Source organism: Thunnus albacares, chromosome 18 (genome assembly GCF_914725855.1).
Source record: "Thunnus albacares chromosome 18, fThuAlb1.1, whole genome shotgun sequence".
In the NCBI taxonomy this organism is placed as follows: domain Eukaryota; kingdom Metazoa; phylum Chordata; class Actinopteri; order Scombriformes; family Scombridae; genus Thunnus; species Thunnus albacares.
Genome location: NC_058123.1, coordinates 24,588,368 through 24,614,524, shown reverse-complemented (window position 1 = coordinate 24,614,524; position 26,157 = coordinate 24,588,368). Strand labels below are relative to the sequence as shown.

Genomic DNA, 26,157 nt, shown 5'->3' with positions numbered 1-26,157 from the left:
CCTTAGAGAATCTGTGCACAATACTGATCACATCCAGTGTGACATTTTGACAGCATACAGATGCAAGACAGTCCTTGTAGAATTTATTTAATGCTTTAAATAAGAAAGCCTGAGGCTCTATTGATTTATCATAACCCTTAAGATCATACTGTGTGTAAATATTTGTTTTGACTGTATTTACTCTCTTTTCGTCCAAAGAAGAGGGCTCCACTTCCTGTGCTTCTGTTCATGCTGATGCAAGAAGTGAAAGGGGCCATCTTTCTTTCTCTATTTTATTAACCCCCCTCTCTTTCACTTAATGCTTCATTAACCACGCTCTTACTTTTAACAAAAAGGTCTTCCTCTGTCAGTCTCATCCTCTCTCTGATTCTCTCTATCTTTCTGTAGGACGACACAGAGCCCTACTTTATTGGAATATTCTGTTTTGAGGCTGCCATTAAGATCATCGCCCTGGGCTTTGCATTTCACAAAGGCTCCTACCTCCGCAATGGCTGGAATGTAATGGACTTCGTGGTCGTCCTCACGGGGTGAGTCCCTTGCCCGCTGGCTGTCAGCTTGGGATGAAAGTTATAAGTGAGAGAGTGGTTTCTTTTGTGTGTATCTGTGAGCACCCTGAGAGAGAGCGTGGTGGAATCACCTTCTTCCAGTTAGAACATCTGCCTACAAGCACCTATATGTTATTCAACAAGTCACACAAGCCTGTAAAAGATGTGAAAAGATTGTCACAGTGAACATTTGTTGCTTTGGCCATTCCTTAATCCTTGATTTTAACACTGTTGCTGGACTACATTATATGGACACCCACATACTTAATGGCTTCCAACTTTGTGGAGGGCCCTTTCCTATTTCGTGTACAAAGCCAGGTCCATAGCGAAATGGATTGCCCAGTTTGGTATGGGAGAACTTGACTGGCCTGCACAGAACCCAGAGCTTTTTTGGAATGTTCAGCAATTACATTATAGGTGTCAGTTTCAGGTGTCTACATGCTTTTGGCCATACAGGGTAAGACACAGTATGCGGTTGATGATAATTTACAATTGAATTTTGTGATTAAACAATTCAGAAACTTTTATCGCAACAACCACACCATATTGTCCAGCACTACCCCAAAGCCTTACCACCTGTGCATCTGTGTGGCAAATGGAAACACAAAAGTAGAATAAATATGTGTTTCATATTTCATATATGTGTTTCAGAAATAAGAACATGTCTGCAGTAGGAGTTATTAGCTAAGTGGACTGCAGAGTTCTGTGACAGATGCTTTTATAGTTGAAAGTTATATTTTTTTCTCTCTTTTTGAGCAGCTCTTAGTAGGGCTCGGACAAGAGTGGCTGCCTGGCAGGGAAGCTGTCAGACTCTGGGCCTTTGGAGACATGTAATGGCCAGTGTTTCTTATTATCAGAAGGGAGTCATGAGAAGTCAATGATACAGCAACGGTCAGGTCAATAGTTCTGGGTAATTACTGCTGGGATTTCAACCTAGGCAGCATTGAGGCTTTTTCTGGAAGGCAGTCTGGTACTCATTCTCTGCTTTTAACCGTTGATGGCAATCAGAAGGTTGACAACATAAAGATAGACGAGGAAAGATAATATGTATGTAAGCTGGTGGTGGTTTTGCTCTTGTTGGATCCAAGGTATTATTTCAAAGAGTGAGCTTTTTAAGGGCTTTCATGTTTTTAATTTGTCTGACATACAAACCTTATGTTTCTCCACTTTATGGGGTCTCCTTCTCTTTTTACTCTCCTACACTTTTTAGAAATGTCCTTTAATTCTTCAAAAAGACAGGAGTCATGTTGTCCTTGAGAGCTGTTTAAATTGGTATCCATAATCATTAACCTAACCATTTGTGTGGTAGAGTACAGGGCACCCTCACTTCTTTTATCTGAAGGTGCAATCTGATGCAACACTTGCTTAATTTTTGCCCTAATGCCCAAGAAAACTGTTTGTTCCACCATAGGGTACACCTGAATGGCAGATTCACAACTCACTGTGTATATTGGTCCGATTTTACTGCACACAGAGAAAGCAGTCCTTTTAGAGTTTTGCCCTTTCTTCTCAGTATCTGTTCACACCTGTGATTGCAGGATAAAAGAACAAAGAGGGGCTTCCACAAGAGCCATTATATCATAAGGTACCTATCCAAAACGTGGAAAGCTCCATCAATACTGATTAGTGTTAATCAGCTCACTACTAATTCCCAGTGCTGGAAGAAGTACTAGATTTTACTTAAGTAAACATTGCAATACACAATGTAAAGGCAGCCAATTAGTCCTCTTGCATAGTTTCCCAGTGTCAAGCCTTCACTGCCCCAAAAACAGTCATACTATGTTGGAAATGTATCTGTTTTGTCCCAGTTCAGTTGGTGCTGCTATAAATGCTTCCCTTGCTTTATTAAATGAATGAGCAGAGATATATTGTGTTGCCTTGGTGCTGTGTGAGGTTCAGATTGAATTTGTGTTGTAAATATTGGCTATTTCAGAAAGTCAATAAACAAATGAATCAAGGTGGATATTGAATGAGGAGCAGAGCGAAGATTGCAGAGAGGCAGTGACCACGAGTGTTTGAGGTAATGAGAAAAACAGACGAGTCAAAATGAAGAGAAAGAAGATGGGTATAAATGAACCAATTTTGTTCTGAGTGCTTTGTAAATAAACAAAATTGTAATTATACTTCATGCATTTTAAGACAACACATTCAGAACGCTGGTGTTTAAAGTTAAAACATTTCTTCCTCTGTCTCAGTTGTGTCCAGCCATAGGCAGCACATTAACAGTTCAGAGATGCTTTTTCTTTTTTCACAGCATATAAGTAGGAAAATTGTGTTTGTAGCTGCGATTGCATTTCATGTTCTCCTGCAATACCTACACAGTGGAAGAATTCATGTGAGCAGGAAAATGGAAAAAGGCGTTATTAAAATGTAAGCTGGAGATCACACAGAGGCATTTTACTTTGAGCAAAACACTTAAATTCCAATATATTCATATAGAAAGACGACTTTCAGTGCCATGTGATACACCTTGTGCATTAGGGGCTTAGTGTTTTGGTGTGTTTTGGTTTCTTTATGAGATATAACTTAAAGCTGTGTTATTTTATGTTTAAAAACATTAGAAAGTTCTGATTCATACACACCAAGTTATTTATATATTCAAGAAATATATCTAAAATATATAAACACAGACTCAGTTTAAAGGAATATATCAATAAGGGTGTCATGTATCTAAAATCTGCTTTTGTCTCAGGTTTTTTCTTCTGTTGAAAAACTAAAGCTAGAGAAATAGCTCTTCAGTTTTGGCTACCCACTGCTGACACAGCTGGATACAAGTTAACCATTATATTGTGTATGTGTGCATCTCTGTTTGGTTGCCTGGCAACCACAGTAGATAATGTGCCTCGGCGTGATCAGGGGTTTTTGTGTGTGTGTGTGTGTGTGCGTGTGTGTGTGTGTGTGTGTGTGTGTGTAACGCTCCGTTTGCTTTGTGCTCGGCATGCTCCTGCGGGATCACGGGGCCGAAGGTGCCTGGACCGAGCCCATCGATCTGAAATCAATCAGATCACCTTTGGATGAGGTTTGGCTTACTGAGTCTCAGTATAAACAAAATCTGATCCTGAGAGAATTTTCCTTGATGTCAAATGATAAAAGACAGAAAAGACATTTAACCACATCCTGAGACGTTCAGCCTCCCTAAGTGAAGTTAAGAGGATTAAACAGATTTTACTGCACACCTGGGTGTGAAAATCAGTTTCCGCTTTGTCCTGTGAAGTCTACAGAGGGAATGAGCAGAATTAGTGATCATAATTAGAGTTCCATATGGTATAAATGATGAAATGATAATATACGGAAAATATTTGAGTAGCAAGAGAATAAGACATCAGTAAGAAAGAGACCCAGAGATGAACTAAATACTACCACAGTTGGATAGTATTGATCAATGCATGAATAATTGATAAAAAAAAAATAATTTTAACAGTGCTGTGTGATCAATCAAAGGTGACTGGTCAGGGTCTCTATCAATCTTACTGGTCAGAAATCTAATTTAGGATACATTTTGAGAACATATAATTGTGGCTGTGTTACAAGAGAGGGGGAATAAATAATCCTACTTTGTTTGAAATTAAAAAATATTCAGTTCTACTTTAATAATCATCTCATATTACATAAGTCAGTAGCGTATCTTATCCTTTTTCCACTTTGCTAAGAATCAGCATTAGTTCCCTGCCTGTTGTACAATTGCAGTGCTTAGTCCTTAGGCTAATTATGTTGCCATCCAATCCTAATGAAAGAGTCTAAATGATAGTGTAGCTGGAGGCAATGGCAGACCTTTAATCTGTCCTGATCAGGCATTAGGAGCCCCTAATAGGAGAATAAATCTGCCCGAGTTGCCAAAGGCCTAATCAATAGAACGCTGAGCCAGCCAGCCCAGGAACACTGAGCCCTGATGAGGAGCCAGACATGGCCAATCATACCCTGAGTACGACAGTGTCTGTGACATGAAGAGAAAGGGTGAGGAGCATGCTCTGCTCAGAAAACCAGCTTTTTTATTCGTGGAGCATTTGCCAGTAACCATGACTCAGTGGCTGAAAAGAGAAATGTTAAAAATCCAAAAAGAAAGGGATTAAATGACACTCACACTGGTTCTAATTTCAGAGGCAGAACTCACTCGGAGTCCATTTATTCTGCCGTCTGTAACCAGCAGGTTTTACCTCCTTTTAGAGCAGAAACTGGGAAAATCAGTTCAGGTAACATCTTTTTTTAAAGGCACAGAGAGTGTTGGAAAGTGGTTTCTTACATTTTGAAATGGAGCCATTACTCTGAAAGCCAAGAAAGTGATGTACAATACAGTTTTGATTGGCTGAAAGGTGTGTGTTATTTTCAAATAATTGCACCAAATATCTATCAGGGAACCATCCCTGTTGCAACAGCCTTACTTTTACAATTTTGCACGTGAGTGGAAATTTAATATTCATGAGGAGTACTACCCAGGTTGTGAAACATTTTTTAATGTCTTCAGTGGCTCTAGAGGTTGTGAAATCTGAGTAAAAAACACTCACTTTGGTATCTCAGCTTGGGCTTGGAGACGAAAACAGAAAGCATGTGTAAGAGTCTGGGGGCACTGATTTGGAAAAAGGTGGGTTTTAATTATGGAGGCTGGATGGATGTAATGAAAGACAAGACAAGACATGTTACACTATGGGAAGTATAGGATCCAGTATATTTAGATCTTGACCTCCAACTTTATGGAAGAGCAATAATAAATGGCTGGAGTACTCTTTACTCCAGTAAATATATCAATATTTAAAATATTTTACTAATTGGCTGTCACTGGGCTTCTCACATGTGTGGAGTTACAACTTGTACTTGAAAGTTGATGAAAGTTTCCATTTAAAGAGAGCATCTCCCTAAAATATGAATAAACAAATTCTCCATGAAGATTATATGTATTTGTTCATATTTAACAGGGACAATACAGTTTAACACTTTCACATAAGAAAAAGAATTGCAGCAGATGTAACATATAGGCTATGAGGATATAAAAAAATAATGGATATATAATTGTTCTTAATGTGTGTCAGTAACATCTGGACGTTTCAGTGGGCCTCCAGTTAACCTCCCCTGCCAGCCAGTCATTGCTGTTATTGACCGAAGCCTCACATGGCCTTTTACTGCCTGTGCAAACACTATGGCAACCGCAATCTGAGGCTCCTGTGTTAAGTCACCGAGAACAATAATCCCACTGTCATCTCCAGGGAAACAAAGCCAGGGCAGTTATTTTTATTTATTTATCGGTATGTTTGATTCACGAGTCGCGGCTGTAAGTGGTCGGGGGCGAGAGTCGGTGCTTGTGTCGACTTCAAAGTTGTGATCCCCTTTCATGTACCTCTCAGGCAACGGGGCGAACACAATACGAAGCTTCAAAGTATAGTTGCGGAGACTACAGAGGTTGGGTCACTTTAGCTTATGCCCGTACCCGGCAGCATGAATAAATGTTGCCTTTGAACGTCTGCCAAAATGCTGCTGTCTGATCATGTAGGTCTGACAGTTGTGGCTTTATATGGGCTGGGTTTGTACCTGTGTGTTGTGTACACTTTGTGTGTGTGTGTGTACACTATCTGCTGCACATTACCACACCTGAGGGCTGAGCTTAGGCTGGGTCAGGGTTAAATAGCATTTTATTATATTTGAATTCAGTAATGAATCCACTTATGAACGCTTAATTTCATTCAAATCCCCTATCAAATCTGTTTCAACGCTCTGTTACATTTGTCCACACCGTTTATGTGCCATGGATTTAAGCAAAAAACTGTTGGTTTGTTGTAAAGACTTATCCAAAAATATTGCATTTTGCAGTTTTTTCATCTACTTTTGTGAAGTGCATCCACACCTTGGAATGTTTACATCACTCAGCCATGTTCAGTCAGTTTAGTAAACATCTGGATCTCTGAGTTAGTATACACTTGTTTTACAGCAGTTGTACAGTACAAGATAGAAGAGATCTAAATGTTTTGTACATTGGTCTTTGATAATTGAGAAGAGAATGGAGATAAGACAAGAAATTAGTTCTCTCTCTCTTGGACCTTAAAGAATAATCTTGTTTTATTACAGCTTGGGTCTTATTTTTGCAGTTTTGGCCATCATTTCTATTTCTAATAATAACATTGTACTCACCAAGTTAATTGCTGAGACCTGGGTGCCTGGCAACACCCTCATTTTCTCAGTATTATTATTTTTGACTGCGGTTCTCTCCAGTTGAGGTAAAATTTGGAGCAGGGGGGTTTTGCTCTGTGTCTTTACTCAACTGCATCCTGAATGCTCATTATTTACAATTATTAATATTTACTTATGCACACAGATTTATTCAGCCAGTATTTATGCATTTTTAAGGATTCATGATGCTCTCGATAAGATGTATACACATTTACAGACGTGATCACTTCTTAACTTAAATGTTTAAAAAGATATTTTTAGTCCAGTGAGTTGTTTTCTCAGAGATTTTTCACTTCGATTACAGAGCTTCCCTCCTAGTGATGTTATTGATCCTTTTCTCAATATCTGCTTTACTGACAGATGTGGTCATTGACTTGACAGCTGTGAGGTTTGGGTTGGTTTTGTATATATATGTGTGTGTGTGGCGGTTGTGTTGTTGGAACAGGCTGTTCTGCTTAATGTCTTCGAGCCAGTTAGTGATCTCTTCAGTGAGTGCTCTGGTGAACACTGTGTGCTCTGTGAGGCCGGCTGAGTGCTGCTGATGCTGATGCCATGTTGTCCACATCGTAGGAGACCAATTCCAGCTCTGCTCTGCTCGGTCGGTCTGTCTGTTGGCAGCCACACAACAGCTCTGAGCAGCAGGTGGGAACTCAGCGAACTGCTTGTCTTCCCGCTCACGCTCTCACAGGGATGTGGTCAGGAATACAAAATTGTGAAGTAGAGCTGCAACTAATGATTATTTGAATTATTGATTGACATATTATTATTGTTTGATTAATCCATGAATCATTTAGTCTAAAAACTGTTGAAAAATGTGTGTGACAGATATTCTAGTTACAATGATATAAAACAAGAGCAACAAATCAGAAAAACAGAAAATGTTTGGGTTTTTTTTCCTAGATAAATGACTCAAACAATTAAAAAATAATCAGAGTTGATGTTAGTTAATTTTCTGTCAATCAGTTAATCATCTGCATAAACTGCAGAGTCTTTCCAGCTTCAGAGATTTACAATTACATGAACAAGAGGATAAGAAGACATAGTGGTTATAAAGATAATACGCACGACAAAGGTAAAAATAGTTTTAAGAGAAAACAATGAAATGATAAGAGAAAGCAGAGTTCATAAACCTCCATCACTGTGTTAATAAAATCATTGTTGGAACTTCAACTTTTATGCAAAGTATTGTGCGTTGCACTTTATGACAACAACAAAGGTTGTAATTAGCTGTTAAGAGTACTGCTGAGTGAGCTAATACCAAAACCTCTAACATTATTTTAAAGACATATTTTATGTTCTAAGCCTGATAATTAGACTTAATTACTATTTCTGTTTATTTTAATCTTACCAATCAGTAGTGACTGATTTATTCATCCTATCGTCAGAGGCTTCAAGTTTCCACATCACACTTGTGTGAGTTACATATTTGACCAGGATTGGCTCCAGACTAGTTGTGATGTCACAAATCATGCTCGCAGGCCCTCCCCTTAAAATCAGATTTTCAGTGAGCACAGAGAAACTTTTCACTTTCAGCAGATGAATGTGAAAACAGCCCTTCAGTGTCAAACTCTGCACATACATCATTTTGCAGTGAAGTTGAAACATCACAGCGAAGTAACAGTAAACAAAACACATTTTGAGTAGAGGGGGACTTAATATTTTGTCATGTTGATCTAGGACATATATCAATTTAAGAGTTTTTATTTCTGTAAATCTTCTTATAACAACATGTATACAACCTGTTTGTGGCCACTTTTCTGTTGTCATTTTCTGGCTCTCACACAGAAAGATGATGTCCCTGCTCTTAATCCCACCCACACAGCTCTGATTGGCTCAGTTGTTTTTCCCAGCACTACAGTGTGAGCACTACAACTGACCTATTTTGTTAGTTTATTAGTGGTTCAATCAATACAATTCATGGCCATCAAATTCATAATGTTGTGTTTGTCTCATTAATCACCGACAGTATTCTGTTCCAGCAGTCAAAGTTTGGTAACCAGCCCAAACAATCAACTGATTATTATCGAACTGTCAAATACAGATGAAATTTTCGGGGGGCATTTCATGCCTTCATTACACAGCTGACAGTAGAGACATGACAGGAAAGCAGAGGAGAGAGAATCGGGGAATGACTTGTAACAAAAGCCCCGACTAGATGTGACATTTCGCTTCATGGTCGGCAACTTAACCTTGAGGCCCCAGCTTATTGTCAATTCAAACCCATATTTTGACAAGGATGTGACACTTGTCCATATGTAAATTTAAACATCACCCAAGCTCACTGATACATATTCATGATTAGAATGTTTGGACATGACAAGTGACTTGACAAATTGACTAATCACAGCTCACACCAACCAGCAGGCAAGCCCCACTTCATGAATATGTATGAAAACAGAGAATACAGTAAGCCAGCGTGACTCAGTATAACACTGTGGATGCAACATATCCAGCTTGCCTTTCTCTCTTTGCCATCTATGTCTATTTATGTCTGACTAAAATGGCTGCTATTTAGATGGTTTTACATGTACCGGCTCAACCAATTATCACGGTGACATATCTGGCAGGTTCTTGGCGAGATGGTCACATTTTGCATCATCTGCTCCAGTTGTGACATGCAGCCCCTGGTAGGTGGGCACGACTCATAGCATGAAAGCTTACAAAGATTAACTTTGTTTGGATCAGTGGGATGTTGGCAAGCACACAAAGACACACGAAAGCACACATTAATCACATATTTGTTGGACTAATTGATGTGCAGGTACATGTGTAAGTGAAGTACACACAAGCACTAACACAATACGTGTCTAGACATATGAAAACCCACACAAAAAAAACGTGAGTAATCGCTCTCTTGCTCTTTCTCGTACACACATATACACACACACTCTCGTGCACACAACTTTGTGTCTCTGTTGGCTTGGCTGCCAAGGTTCCAGTCAAGCATGGCTGAAAGTGATGCTTGTCATTTCCTGTAGGCAGAGGAAGTGCACTACACCACAGCTGATGTGGCAGACTGGCAGGTTTCCCTCTTCACACATGACTCAGTCCACAACTAATTACAAACGTGTTGTTTCCTGGCAAACATCAGCAATTTCACACGTAATCCAGTTGCATTTTGTAGGAAAGAGAGAAAAGAGAAAGTGACAGTCATGTAATATGGGTGTTTTTTTAAATTCAGTTTTGATCCTGTAGTGACACATTGTATGCCCAATGAAAAGGAAGAAATATGTTTCTAGTGCTGCAACTAATGACTGTTTTCATTTTTCAATAAACTCTTTGTTCTTTTGGTAATATAATATGCGTAAAATGTCAAAAGAATCAAAAAATTATCGTCTGTAGTTCCCATACTGATGTCTCCAATTTGCCTGTTTTGTCCAAAACCCAGAGATATTGAAACCAGATGATTTCTGGTGTTTTTGCTTTATGAATGACATCAGTTACCAAAACGGTTATGAGTCATTGTCTGTCATCATTTTAGCATATCTATAATGTATGTAATAAATAAAAAACTGGAAAAGGGAAGTATTTAGATATCCTGGCAGGTAATATTTGTGCCAAACCTAAAGATAAAAGATATAGATCAGAGTCCAGCACATTTTAAACATCTGGCCACAAATAAGTGAATTTGTAGGAGTACAAAGGCAAGAAGATCTCTATCAGTAGAACAACATGATAAAGACAGGAGACACTTTATTGTGCATGGTCCCCAGTAGTTCTTTCTTCAGTGTGCTAATAAAAGATGACCGATGTCTCATTCCGATTGTTGTAATAATACAAAAAATGAAATGCTGCAGAAAGATGCAAATCACATAAATATATATACTGACTTTAAAGTTATGTAAATATGATACTGACAGTCAACCTCAGAGACTTCCATGTAGTCACTACGGTCCTTTGCATTGACCTTAGAAACACCACATCCCATAAACGGTTAAAAGATGTGAGATCTAGCAAGGAGCCAAACTAAGCAGAGCTTTAATAGTCCTCCTGGTTAGTGCTCCTCCATCAGGGAGAGGGTCAGCTTTCAGCTTTCATGGTGGATGCTGGGTTAGCGAGGCTCACACACACAGCTCACGGTAAACAGCGGAGACCTTTGAATCCTCCTCATTGCAGTCAGCCACACTAAAGAGAATGTCAGCGTCACATCGCATGTGTTGTCTATCAAAGAAGCAAGATTGACATTTCAGACTGCAGGGTGTTTATGTGACTGTCACCTGTGAAACGGGCCCACACACACACACACACACACAACTTTTGTATCATAAATATTTCTGAAGTGCAACATCACTCGTTGGAGAAGCTGGTTTGTAACCAGACATTCTCAAGTTCAGGGAGAGCGATGATGTGAACAATACTTTTATTTACAGGGAAACTACAGCCATGACTGAAATCATTCAGCTTTAAATGTCAACATTGCTAACTAAGTCAATATTTACTGCACTTTCCCATCATAACTAATAAACCTGCCCGACCTGTTCTTTCCCTCTGTGACTGCGTAAAAATGTTAATAGATTTTTGGTGACAATTCTGTCTACTTCTCATCTTCCAGTCTTGTGCTGCAATTTTGACATTGACAGCCATATTTACTGTATTTATTGTTTCCGTATCACCCACTCCTAAGTTCTAAAAACAGCAGACTTGAGAGAAACAGACCCTATTGGAATATTTAATACTTCCTTCCTTAGGCTTTTTAGATCTCAGTTGAAGGTAATACAAGGAGCACAGAGACCTTGTTATTTTTCAGTCTACAGTTTGATGTAACTGATGCTGATAATTTATGATTTCTTTGTATATTTTATAATTGCTTACTTTTCATTTGTCTTACCTTTTTGCCACATTAGAGTTCATGAACAGTCAACAAGTATTCTAGAGAAGATACAGTGTGCTTCACAGAAAAGCAAAGAACACTAAACATTTATTCATGCATACATTAATGCTGTGTACTAAGAAAAAACTCAACAATACAAAAAACATTAAAACTAAACTGATACACAGGAGAAAAGAAATGTTATTTCAGAATGCCATAATATCCCAGCAGTTGGGACAAACAAAGTTCATGTAGGGCTTTGTAGACAAGTGAAATTTTGGAATAAATACTTAAACTAACTGGAAGCCAATACAGAGATCTGAGAACAGGTGTGGTGTGATTAAAATTTGCTCTCTCTTGTGAAGACTCTGGCTGACTCTGGTATTTTAATCAGTTGTAATCGACCAAAAGTGGCACAGAGTTTTAGGTGTACCTAAAGAGCATAAGAATTTTTTAGACCAGTGAGGAGAGCATTGCAACAGATTAACTAACAAGAGTTGAATAATATTGACAACTATATCATATTTCATTTTACCCCACAGGATTAATGTCTTTCTTGCAATCGCAACAAAAATTGTCCGATGCAATTGTGATTGACTGCATCACTAAGGTCATCACTTACAGTTAGCAGGCAGAGAGCTTTTGCTCTCTTTAATTACCATATGACTTGTGCCCTGAACTTTGTTGCACTTTTATTGGTGTCTTTTACAGTATTTACCCCCCAGGACACATCCGAAATGCAAGGGCACTCAAACCAGCGTGAATATTGAATCATCTAACTGCATCTCATTTTAGTCAGCCAGCCAGCGTCCCTTTCCTCATTCCCTCTGAGTTCACCTCCAAGGGCAGCAGCTGCACCACAAAATGGGCCCCACTTGGTGATATTGCCAGTGTAATGGATGAATTTGCTCCCCTTGTTTTCTTCTGAGCTCTATCTCCCGGCCCTAAAAGGACTGGAAAGTGGCATTTTGTGGTGTCCCCTCCTGTTCCCAAACATCTGCGTAATGGAGCGAATTCTGGCAGCGAGAGCATCTCCTTCTCACTGCCTGCAGCCTGCAGCTTCAGGCCGGGCGGAGGGCGTGGGGAGTTTTGTTTGCACTATGCGATGAGAGAAACAGCATTCCTCCTCCGTTTTTTCTTCCCTTCTGTCTCATTAGATCTACCAGGAGGATGCTGCCGCTGCTGAGGCACTCACCGCCTCCTCCTCCTCTCCACCTCGTCTTCTCCTCGTCTCGCCTCAGTGGAGAGGCGCTCTGTTTGTTCACCCTCCCCGGCCCCCGTGTAAGCTCTCTCACTGTGGAATAACTGACAGAGTCACACACAGAGAGGTGTAGGGCACAACAGAGAGGAGGGAAAATGAGGGAGATAAGAGAGGCTGAGATCAAAGTGCTCAAGTATTAGCTACCACAATGTACAGTATACATAACCTTGTGTACTTCATTCTTTGCTGATGTTATTACATTTGAGTCTCAGTGTACATCTTTTCAACATTTTTGTTTTCCTGCATTTTTGTGTAACCATCTTTCAAGTGGACTTACTAGTCACTCAATACACAACTCTCAGCTGTACTGTATGCTAGCCTATACTAGTCTACTATCCAGGCAGGGAACAGAATGTACTGTACCCTCTATCTGTCTATGTACAGTATATACAGCAAGTTGTCTTGCCATAACTAATGTTTTGCTGTCATCTTTGGACATTGTTTTTGGCAGTTGTTTCTTGCATTCTTTTTACCTTTATTTTACCATTGTCTGGGTGTAGTATTTTGCTTTTTAGTTGGACCTCTTACCATTTTGTCTGGGGATGGCAGTATCCACCTATCGCCCGGTCAGTCCACCATGTTTGTCCTCTCAATAACTATTGGATGGATTGCCATGAAATTCATGCCCCCTCAAGATTGATTTTAATGACGATTGCTTAACTTTACATCTAGGACCTTTATCTGGCAAAAATGTCAGTTTGTCCAATACTTCATTTAATGACCAAATACCTGAAAAACTAATGACATTCCCTCAGTAGTACTTTGTGTTTTGTACTAATAGAAAATGTTAGCATGCTAAAATACTAAACTAGGATGGTGATGATGGTAAACACTAGTGGTAAACATCAGCATATTAGTATTGTCATTGTGAGCATGTTAGCATGCTGATGTCAGCATTTGAAATGAGATAAGCATGCATGGTTGTAAACTCTAGTGTATATAAATATATATATATATATATATATATATATATATATATATATATATATATATATATGTGTGTGTGTGTGTGTGTGTGTGTGTGTGTGGTTTGTAAAGGAAAGACCAACATTTGATGATGGTGGTGGAGAGCGCTGTCTAACATGTCAGTCCTAAATCTCCCATAGGTGTTCAATTGGGTTGAGATCTGGTGACTGTGAAGGCCACAGCATATGATTCACATCATTTTCATACTCATCAAACCATTCAGTGACCCCTCGTGCCTTATGGATGGGGGCATTGTCATCCTGGAAGAGACCACTCCCATCAGGATAGAAATGTTTCATTATAGGATAAAGGTGATCATTCAGAACAACTTCGTATTGATTAGCAGGGACCCTTTCCTCTAAGGGGACATGTGGACCCAAAGCATACCAGCAAAATGCCCCCCACAACATAACAGAACCACCGGTTCTCCTCACTGTAGGGGGCAAGCATTCAGGCCTTTACTGTTCTCTTGGTGTACGCCTCACATGCACTCACCCACTTGTTGATAATATGCTGAAGGATGACTCATCTGACCATATCGCTTTTATTCCACATCTCTGTAGACCAGTGCCTATGGTTTTTGCACCACTGAACTCTCAAATGTACATAAATGGGGTATATGCACTACAACCCTACTATAATATCCCTCTCTATGTAACTGTCGACGGACTGTTCTGGCTGACAGTCTGATCACATCCTGCACTGACATTCTCAGTCACCTGAGGAAGAGTTGCTCTTCTGTTTTTCCTTACATATTGCACCAATGCATGAGCATCATGGTCATTAAATGTGCGCTGTTGACCACAGTTTCTGACCCTGTTTACTGATGTCTTTCCCATAGATCTAAATGCAGATGTCACTTTGGTCACTGTTCTTATTGAAACACCAGCCAGTTGAGCAGTCTGTGACTGAAGCTCCTGCCATCCGTTGCCCCAACAATTAACCCTCTTTTTCTTGAGTCACTTAGATCTTTTCTTCTTGCCATCTTGATACAAAATAAAAATCAATTGGGCCTGCTCATCATTTTTATACACGCCACAGAGCATGATTAGATGTTAATTGCCTAATTGTACCATGAAGTGCACCTATGTGGAAGCATCTGTATTCATTATGTTTCTCCACTCATTTATTCAGGTTTTTCCTTTAATTTGTCACCCATCTTGTATATATACTGTATATAGATTCTTTTATTTAACTTTGTTTTGACTTTTATGTTTGTTTAGTGTGAATGTTGTGTAATTGGTCTCTCTTGCAAGATGTATCTTGATCTCACTGAGACTTCCTGAATAATTAACTGATTAATTGGAGGTAGAGGTGGGCATCACCAAAAAGCTTGTGACAGTTAGTCTCTATGTGAACTCTTTTTTCTTTACTTTTAGAGCAGAAAATCTGTTTGTGTGTGTAGGTGCACCTGTAAAGTTAAAGGTAGTGTAGTATGTGCAGAGAGTCTTTACCATGACTGCTCTGTCTTTTCCTCTTTTTGCTTGTGTTGGCTTGCTATTGCTCTTGAGCTATTGATCCTGGTGGTGGAGTCTATTGATATGATGACCAGCTTGTGCTTCCTCTAAAGAATCCTTGTTATCCATACTTTAGGGACCACAAACTGACTCTGGGGTTGCTTGGTGAGCGTGTGTGATTGTGTGTGAATGTTTAGTTTCATTTGGCCTCTTCAGTTGTTTGAGCAACATAAAAATGTACTGTAGTAGGTTTGTTTGTTAACCCACTAAGATGATGGTAAGACATTACTTTTTTATATATTGTCAGTAGCCCACTTTGCTCAGTCTTGTTTATTTTTGTGCTTTCATATGTGCAAATAATTGAAATGTAACCTCTAAACTGTGTTGCCATTAATGAGCGGAGATGTTGTTTCAGACGCAACTGGTGTAAATTATCTTCTCAAGTATGTCTTCCTTATATTCATTAATTCAGTGGGCGTTTTTAGCTTTACATAGCCATTATTGCAGTTTGAGTGCTAATGTTTTCCTGCTGCTAATTCGATGTTCTGTGACACCATAATTATCCCATCTCTTATCTAAGCAAATTGAGCAAACAAGGAAAGCTTGTATCTTTTAAGCAAAACACAACCTTTTGGCACTGCAGCCAAGCCCTATTGACAACATGCTATCTCACAATTCACCAATTCACAATAAGTCAATATTGACTCTAGAGGGATAAGGACACTGGGTTAGGGCAGGTGGTTGCAGAGAATTAGTGATATCTCTTGAGTAATCTGCTTGCTGAGTATCTCTTTCTCTTCATTGGTCCATATGATCATGCAGGCCTTCAGGCTAAATGTCTACTCAGCAGTGTGGGTGGCTGAAGAAGCCTGTTAACACTCTGAGAGTGGCGGTGTTAAGGATCGATCAGGTCCTGTACCTCATTTGTCCTTCACAGTTCAAAGCCTCATGCAGCTGTAACCACTAAAACGCTGTGCTCTTCACTAAGACTGACTGTATCGGTGAAATGTACATTTGAGAATCTGAAGCACTTTAGAAGAGGATTTTGCTATTGTTACAGCTAAAATGAGTTAGTTCAGAGGGTTGCATTATAGGAAAGGTTGAAAGGGTTTATTCCTTTGAATGTGCTCAGCAAGTTTCTTTGTAATCTAGTTATTAGAAATCATGTGTACAGAGTTGATATTTTGGCCTTGTGGTGTCGCAAGATTGCAAAAGCTTGCAATGGAAAAGGTTCATAGCCTGATGTTGGATTATGGGAAAGGTCAGTGAGTCACTAAAAACTTGTACTTTCAGGGTTTGTGATTATTGCAGGCCAAAAGGAATGAATTTGAAGTGACTTTCCCGACAGTGTATTTGAAAATTTGCAGCCATTTTTGAGTTGTGTTGTTTGGCCATACATTGCATCAGTTTTAAAAAATTACTGTTAATATGTAGTAAGTTTCAGTCCGTGTAAAACAAGTTTTAGTATCTTGAAAGACCTCAAGAATGCCCTGTTTGTGGACATGTTGGTATTTGCTAGCCTCTGGAGTTAGCTAGCCAGAAACTTGAATGTATTTACAGTATATAACTTTTTGTTTCGCTGAGTCTGTAAGGTAACCATAGTGCTTCCTACCATGTCAGTGCTGCTCCATAGCCAAATTGTCTTATGGAGCTTGTCACAAGTTTTAGGGAATAATAATCCTCTCCACTGGAGTCACAAGAATGTTTGTTTGTGGAGATTAAGGCTTGATTTTCATTTGACTTTGGTTTGTAAAAGTGAAAGTGAATTGTATTGTTTGTATTAGCAAGCATTCTTCCAGTTTGAACATTTATCTGCTGGCAGGACAAAAATACTGATTCTACAAGTGAGGAAAAAATATGGCACATAAAGTAATCTAGGATGATAACTGTTATTATCTTCATCCTAACACCTCTCCAATCCCATCCACACCATCCCTGACCTGTGCTTTCTCTGTTCCAAAGATAGAACGCTGAATAAGAGAAGTAAACTAGTTGGGAGTCTTTGCTGTCGTGTGCTGAGAATAAAAGTCTCAAGAGAAGCAGTTGAGCTGTGTGTTGTGTGACTCCCAGGCCATCTCTGGAGAGCCCGACAAATACTGGAGTGTAAATGGGAAAGGAAGTGGCCCACCCTTCCCCTACGAAGACACGCTGGATGTTTGTCCTTCAAGTCTTTCACCCTCACCGCCAAAGAACCAGCACCACAACTGTCTGCATCACTATTATTGCAGTCTACCATATGCTGCAAGAGACACTTTTAAAATGTCTTTACTGTGTCACTTGAAAATACAAACACAAGATAAAGGTGAAAACATGCTGTCAATACTAATAAGGAAGGCAGACAGAACATACCACATCATCCATACCTGACATATTTTCAAATAACCCATCTTCAATGTTTCTTCAATTATTAAAAAGGTCAATTGTAACTGGTTATCAAGGGTTTGAACAATGTAACACACACGTCATGTTCTAACTTACCCTTGTTTGTAGTGCTGATAGTTTTGTTTGTACTAGGAGGATAGTGCTCTGAGAGGTCTTTTCTTTCCTTCCTCCAGGAACACAAGCAAAGATAAGAACACACAAGCATACCTAGTGAAGTGTAATGCAACAATAGGTCCTCAACAAGTCCTCAGATCTTCTTGGAAATAAAGAACTGACCTTCCCCCTCATATAGTATATTATAAGAAAGACATGAGGAATCTGTAGGTGATTCCACCTTTTAGTCTCTGATCTGTTATCTGAGAAACATTGACTAACTTCACACAGTGGTTGTGTGGATGTCCTCTGATTTAGTCATATTCATCTTCATACAAAATGTTTACCCCAATTCGAATCAAACAGGTGGAAACCCTACCCAAACCTGATATGCATGAATTAATTTTCAAAATGAGACCTGACCTGAAATGGACCAGACAGCAAATAGTCCGATGATTTTGAAACAGACCAGAGGATAATTAGACACAATTCAAAATGCGGTTGACCCAAAAAGATCCAAATAAACAGGGAACACCAACACTGGCAGCAACATGATGAGCCACCAATAAAGCAGCAACAAAAAGTGTAGCAATACTTGTCTTAAGAGTCAATGTAAAGTCATAGAAACTACTTCAAATTAATCACCAACATTAACACATTCTGTAGCCACCTATGTGATAGTAAGATAATGTTTCTCCTGTGATGATCAGCATTGATAGTGAGTCTACTTGAATTCAATGGTGTATTAAACATATTGACACAGACCTGAGACTTGTGGTCTGAATGGGCCCCTACCTGACCCAATTAGACTATATGGACCCAACATCTCTGTTATGAGGAACCAAGTGGACGTGTGGAAACATCTAATAGAGGCTGTTTCACATTTTACAAATATCAAATCCTGATGGTGTAAAAATGATGTATCTTTTATGATGGCAGTCTCCTGTGCTTTTTGGGCCACATCAGTTTTTTTTTTCAGTCTCGTCATTCTCCAGCTGGGACAAACTGGTAGCAAGGCCACTCTTCCATTTTGTATCCAGCTTTCTTAATACATCGTTGAGTCAGACTCAGTCTAGATATATCTGACCACAAATATCCAGGTCAAGACTATCATTAGTCATGTAGTTGTGTGCAGAAATCTTGAGGGCCTGATGATGTTTTCAAAAATCCTAAATTAGAGAAAGCCTTTATTCTGTGAACCCCATCCCTTCTAATGAGGTGGCTGCAAGTGGCCTGAAAAACAAAGACTCTTTTCTATCCTGTGTGCGTATCCTTAGATCTTTTGAAAAGAGGCATTCAAAATTAACTGATTTCAAGGGGATAGAAAATTTTATAATAAGAACACGCCAAAGCCCAGTGTAACATCAGTAGTGTAAAGACTAACCATGTTTTTCTATCATTGGGATAGATAAGGCATTGAGCCTACCACCCCCCACTCCAAAAACAGTGAGAGAAACTGACAGTCTGACAAACTACTGTAAGCATGTGATGATCAAGATGCATTTTTATTTGTATGAACATTATGTTTTATTTACCTTGCAAGTAATGTTTTTTTTTTAAAAAGCAGTCCTTCCTGGAAGTTAAAGGAGCTCATACAGCATGCTGCTGACCACACTGTGTGTCTTTTAATCAATATCTTGCTCTACTGCCTCCCATCTCCACTCACTTCCCACTCCTTTGCCACAATATCTGCATCTTTTCGTGTGAATGTAGATTTTTAGGAACAACATTTGATATTTTAAAGGGGCCCATTAGTCACCACAACGACTGCTTTACTGCTGTGTATCCACGCTACATTAGAAAAGGCTGTAAAGAGACAGATGGGAGAGGGGGAAGGCGATAATGAGAGAGACTGAGAACGCACGATAAAGGCAGAAAGAGAGACATCCAGACAGAGAGAGAGAGAGAGCTAGAGGGGAACTGAAGGGATGAACTGAGTAGAGCTATGCTTCAATTTCACTTATGGTAGTGATCAGCACCAGGAGGAGACTGGTCACTAATGATCTGGAGATGGGTCTGACTGGGTTGCCAGATATAGACCAGAACATCATGTAAAAAGGATGTCAGATTCAGAACAGACTCAGAGCTTCAATCTTTCTGATGGACTTTCAGATCCTTGTATTTAATCTGTGTAATTCAATGCAATTAATTATAGATACAGATGTCTAAAGATGTTTATGTACAGGGCTTTACACTTTTGTTTGCACCATGGTACGCATTAACCATTGGCAGTAACTGAAGAACAATGATGGTGGGTACATATACTCATGAACTCTACACAGGTACAATTTTGAGATAGTGCTATACTTGTGTATTTCCAATTTTTGCTATGTTATACCTACGTTTTACTTATTTTATGTCATCTACAGTTTTTACAGAGTTGCTAGTTATTTTGCAGATTAAGATTTTGCATAAAAAATTTATGATCAGCTTAAAAAACACTGTTTGCTCATGCAGAGCACTGAGCATTAGCTTACTGGCATCAGTTGGTTCACCACTCACCAATCATTCATCAGCTGTTTGGCTACACCCAATCATATTCATGCATGGTGTACAGTACATTAATTATTATCTAACACTCACTATTACTCTGCTAATATGTTTATGCCAACGCTGTTTATGGTTTAAATGTAGCAGTTCCCTCCACCACCTCAACCTTCTGGTTATGTGCTATTTTGATATTGTTGATTTAACTAAGACTTAATGTTCATGTACAGTATGTGTTTGCTAAGGGGGGATTAGCTCTCCATCAGGAGCCTTGTTGCTCAGATTCTTTGAAAGCACCCTTGAAGAAAGTAAATAATCACATAATGATTTGCTGTAAGTTGTGTCTCTAACTGAAATGATTATTTGTTATAGATTAAACTACCCAAACATATGTCAAGCAGTTGAAAATAGCTTCATAAACATTAAACTGCTTACATATTAATGCATCAGTTAAGAATGAAATAAAATTCATTATTAAAGGACGAGTGTGTAGAATTTAGTGGCATCTAGTGGAACATACTTGGCAGGAATGGAATATAATATTCATAAATATGTTGTAATTAATGTATAATCACCTGAAAATAAGAATTGTTGTGTTTTCGTTACCATAGAATGATATCTTTATATCTCTTGGGTCCGCTTCTTTGGAGCCCGCCATGTTGCACCGTCATGTTTCTAGTGTTGCCCAGAACAGACAAACCAAACACTGGCTCTAGAGAGGGCCTTTCATGTTGTTAGTGAGTTTTGCGACAACTTTAGGTTCTCCTACACATTTGGAAGATTGCAACCTCACCACTAGATGCCACTGAATCTTACTCACTAGTCCTTTAATCATAAACCAATAACATAATATGATAAAGTAATATAAAATCTAAATGGTTCATTCTGCAGTACTTTTACTTTTGGCTCTTAAATACATTTTACTGTAATAATTCTATACTTTTTCTTGAGTTTTTCTTTTTGTTACTTTTATTTAAATAAATGATCTGAACCTTTCTTCCTCCCCCGCTGAAGAGGAGATACTAAATCTTGAACTTCTCTGTCTGAAATGCAACTGATTTGTTTCAGCATTTCATTATAATTCTAATCCAATAAATATCTTTGTACTTAGGCCATAGCAAGGAAGGCTAACTTGTTTTTATTTAGGTAATGCAAGTCAATGTAAAACATAAGAAATAGGTAAGAAGTGTCATTGTCCATTGATGAGTGTATGTCTAATGAATAGCTTAGTTAGGCCTCCTTGTTTCTCCAGTATGTGGAATCATTTGTGGTACCAGAAGACTTCTGTCCTACCTGTGTGTTCACTGTCTCACTTGGTTGCTGTATGTCCATCTATGGAAAAACAGACCATGGCAGTCCATGCATCTACATTTTTAAAGGTAGAATTATAGAAAACACCTTGATGACATAATGTACACATTCATATAACAGTGTTGCATCATTATTTAGGAGCCATGATCAGACTGATGTGAAAAGATTCAATATTTCCAAAAAATGAAAAACATTTTCAGAGTCACAGCATCAAGGTGATGTGATTCACTGCCAGTTCACAGCTGGCAACTGACAACATCGGGTGTGTTGGCAAATGAATTATGACATGCATCAAATTTACTTTTGATATATTTTGATCTTTATTGCACTTCCTCGCTACTTGACATCAACCCCAAACTCTGCAAACTGACAACTCAATATAAAAAACTGTGCGTTTTTCTAGTTTGTGTGTTATATTTTACACACAATACCAGCGAACAAAGATTTCTTTTTATCTTAGTGGATATGCTCATAAAGACAGACACACGATTTTATATGGATATCTATACTTATCGCTCTTGCAGGCAGCAGTCTATACAGTGATTGTCCACTTATATATGAAACTGCGTTGTAATGCAATGTCCGTGTAGCTGTACAGAAATATTTCTGCTGAGGATGTTATTGGCCCGACTTGATTATATTCTCAAGCATAAATCACAGTACACGTTGTCAGAATGGCTCCTGTGGGGAATCTGTCCTTATTGCTCTGTTACACTGAAGTTATTGTCTTCCATGTTAACTCGAAGGCTGGATTATATGCAGTACACCCTCTCCCTGTTTTCATCATCTTCTGTCTGTAGCAGCAGGAACGGCTCTGCTTTGTTCATGCAACCATGTCTTTTAAAACCAAAATTTCAGATTGACTCCAAAAAATAAAGTTGGTGAGTGAAGTTGCCCACAACATTTCTGCTAAACTTGTTTCAATTTTGCTCACCAAAACCAACCTCACCTGATATCCTACCTGCCCAGGAATCAGCAAACAACATTCTGCGTTACAAAGAGCATTTGGTGACTTTAGCTACTGGAATAACGTGCTGAAATGATTAATCTCTCACAGAGAATTAGTCGACAACAATTACATAATGGATAAATCACTTAAGGCATCCGTTAACGAAAAAGGTTCAAATGTGATGATTTTCTGATTTTCTTCATTTTATATAATTGTAAAGTAAATATCTAGCATTACTGTAGACTTTTAGTCTTGTTAAATTATTGTTTCTTCATGGTTGCTTGGTATACAGCCTGTAGTTATAATGACACACTCTCTGGCCATCACTTGGGAGTCCATGTATCAGTGTCCACAAAACACAACAAAGCATTGACGTCAGTGCAAGTCATGAAATCTCTTTCTGTCTGTTGTTTGTCTTTCCCTCCCTCCTGCTGTATGTTTCTTCTCTGTGTTTCTTCTTCTTCTAGTTGTGTCTTTCTGTCAGTCTCTTTATCTTTCCATCTGTTTCTCTCTGTCTCTGTTTCTTTCCTCTGACGATCACCCCAAGGTCACGCGCTGCCAACAAGTCCTCCCGTCCCAGCAAATGACATTTAAATGTTAACGCCGCCTCAGATGTCCCCAAACCCCCACAATGCACTGTGTCACTTCCCACCATCTCTTCTGTGGCCTGTGTCATGGTTTCTGTGTGTTAATATACAGGAGTACATATACATTTCTGTTTCCTCTTACATCAGTAGGTGAGAGAAGAGATTTTTTTCAAGTCTGTATTAACTCTCTGTAAAACCACAAATGCCATTATCAAATATTATTACATTTCTGTTCATTTACAGGTGAAGTAAACAAGACACATTGTGTAAGACTATTGTAGCATTGTTGGCATGCAGAATTATTTAAAGATCCCCTCAAGACATGTTTATGACATCCAAAAATACTCTGCTGTGACTAATAATTTATGTCAACTTTTTTCCCACAAAATTTCTTAAAATTATTTATTGCTTATCTTTTATTAAACAAATGCAGAATCATGAATATGCAAATATTGTTTATTTCAAAAGTTTAACTGCTGGATGCAAGATGCTTACTTACATTACACTGTAAAATTCATTTTTAGTGTATGTGCACTGAGGGCTTCAAGTTTCCGCACACACAGTTGGCTCCAAACTACTTGTGATGTCACAATAAGTGCTTGTGTGAGCTCGCCTTAAATCTGAGTTTAAGGCGAGCACAGAGAAACTTTCTTCCTTCAGCACATGAATGTAAAAAACAGCCTTCTATTGTCAAACTCTGCACATATATCATTCTACACAGTGAAGCTAGATCATTCATGAAAAGTAAAAATAATTAAAACACATTTTTGAGTGTAGGGGGGCTTTAAACTTGGACATGGTCAGGCTAGCTGTTTCCCGTTGTGTTGAGTCTTTATGTTAAGCTACACTTACAACGTCATGAATCCAGCTTTGTTCTCTAATGCACGAACATGAGATTGATGTTGATTTTCTCATCTCATTTTTATTAAGAAAGTAAATAATTTCCCAAACTGTTCAATTATTTCTTTAAAAGCATAAATCTACTCCTAAATGTACATGTACATGAGTAAGAGATGCTAGAATTTCTGATGTCATGGAGCCCGCCTGATGTCAATTTAGGAAACAGCTGCTGTGATTTAAGCTACTGGGAGTCCCTTCACATTACAGACAGAAAAGAAAATGAAATAAATCTCTCTCTATGTGTATATTTCTGCATCCCCACCTGACATTCTTTTTTTCAGCAGCCACTCTTGTCCTTGGTTTCTCTCTGTTTTTCATTCTCTCTGCCTTTTTTTCTCTCCTTTCACTGGAGGATTATCTTGTTCTGCTCCATCGCTGTCAACACACACGTGGTTACCAGGAACAGTGGCAGCATCAATGTCTGGAACTGACAGAAAGTGAGAGTATGTGTGTGTTTCTGAATTAAACCCCTTTTAGGGAAAAATGTTGGATTTCAACCAGTTGATTGGGAACAGCTTGTAATTGGAGCAAAATGTGGTTTCCTCATTGTGGTTTGGTTGTGATTGCATTCAGAGTGATGCAAAATCATCTCTCAGCCTCTGTCTCTCTCTGTCCCTTTGTGCGTGTGTGTGTTTGTGTGTGTTTGTGTGTACACACAGTCCTATATTCCACTGTCTTCCTGCCTATTATATGTTTTTATTACTAGTACCATTATGGACATATGGAAGACTGCCATTTCATTTCTGAACCTGTTTCTGTATTAAAACTAATGTTTCCCTTCCCTTAATTTTATAATGAACATCTGGGGAGAGACTGCCTGAATGTAAACAGAGCCCTGGAGTATCATTAATTTTTATGTGTCTCATATCGTAGTTATTTAATGAATCCATATGGCAGTGAGTGGAATTAACAAACCAAACAGAAATATGTGATTCATTCCTCCGACACCACCTCCCTCACTCGCCTCTCTTCTCTTTCCAACCCACATCTCTCTCTGACTCTGACTCGTACTCGCCCCCCACTGCCGCTGTGCATCTTCCACGAGCCCAGTAGAACCATTGTCATGTCGCCTTCTTGTTTCTATGGTGACGAGGTGCGATCTGTCACCAGCGAGTCTCTCACCTCGCCGCTCCTCACTTGCCCCAGTGACTTTCAAGCATGTCCACTCTCTCATAAATGACAGTCGGATCCAGCAGGCTCATGTGCGCTTTCACTCTGACCCTATCAGACACACACACACACACACACACGCATGAACACACACAGATTCTGTTTCTTGCAAATGAGCTGTAACATTAAAGGCCCTGCACACCTGCACTTGTCCTGGCTTTTTAGTCCTCTGCTCTGGTTAAAGTTGGGCAAAACTATGCCGGGCATTATGTGAGGTCACCGGACTCTATGCACCAAAAAGAATGCAAATAAAAATGTAATTTGGCAGGTGCAACAAAGCTAACAGGAGAGTGAGGAAGATGTCAATCAAACACAGTCTGCACACTCCTGAGAAGAGCCCTAATCATCCAAAATAAGTAAGGTCAAGTTTACTTTTAGGTTGAGATACAGACATTTTGCTGTCATGCATGAAATCAGAATGCTGTGCAGTTGATGTTAAATGCTACATTTTATCCACCAACTTATTACAAAATCATTATTGTAAAATAAATATACAATATGAATATAAAAAATAAAAATGCTTGGGAAAAATTTAAATGAGAAAATATAAACAATTATTTTCAGACTAAAACAATAACACTAACAATAAATTCATGTAATAAATTCATCATCAATAAAACATGTAGGGGGTCTTAGGAAATTGTCTTACAGGCCAGATCTGGCCCCTGGACCATAGTTTGAGGTCCCAGTATTTGGTATAGTGTACTGTAATAAAAGAAAGACAACTTGTAATATATAAGAAGAAGAGATATGTTGTAACAGTAAGGGTAATGTCAGGTTTGTCGGTTTTCCTTCAGACTGTGACGTATTTGGATGTCATATTTTGGTGCTGTCTTGGAAACGTCATTTTTTTTCCCCAAATACAAATTTAAATTTGTTTTGGTCTAATAGTGTGTTGAAACTCTTGGTATTGGGATATAGTGTGATGTTGGTGAAGAACTTGGTTCCTCTGTCTTTCTACAGGCTGCAGCGCAGCAGGAAGTGTTGCTCTCTGTCTACCTCTTGTTGGCTGGACTGACACAGTCTGGTTTCTCTGGGTTGCCATGTTTGTCTCTATGGTCAGGCTGTGGTCCCTCAGTCTAT

General features: G+C 38.9%; 1 protein-coding gene across 3 annotated transcripts in view; it reads left to right on the top strand.

Annotated features, from left to right (window-relative positions):
* Window positions 1-26,157, top strand: part of cacna1bb (calcium channel, voltage-dependent, N type, alpha 1B subunit, b) — a 169,964-nt gene that overhangs the window by 7,972 nt on the left and 135,835 nt on the right. For all 3 annotated transcript variants that reach the window (XM_044334119.1, XM_044334118.1, XM_044334117.1), the window contains one exon: window positions 388-527. In XM_044334119.1, coding sequence (XP_044190054.1) covers window positions 388-527 — 140 coding nt within the window. The remainder of the gene's footprint in view (window positions 1-387; window positions 528-26,157) is intronic.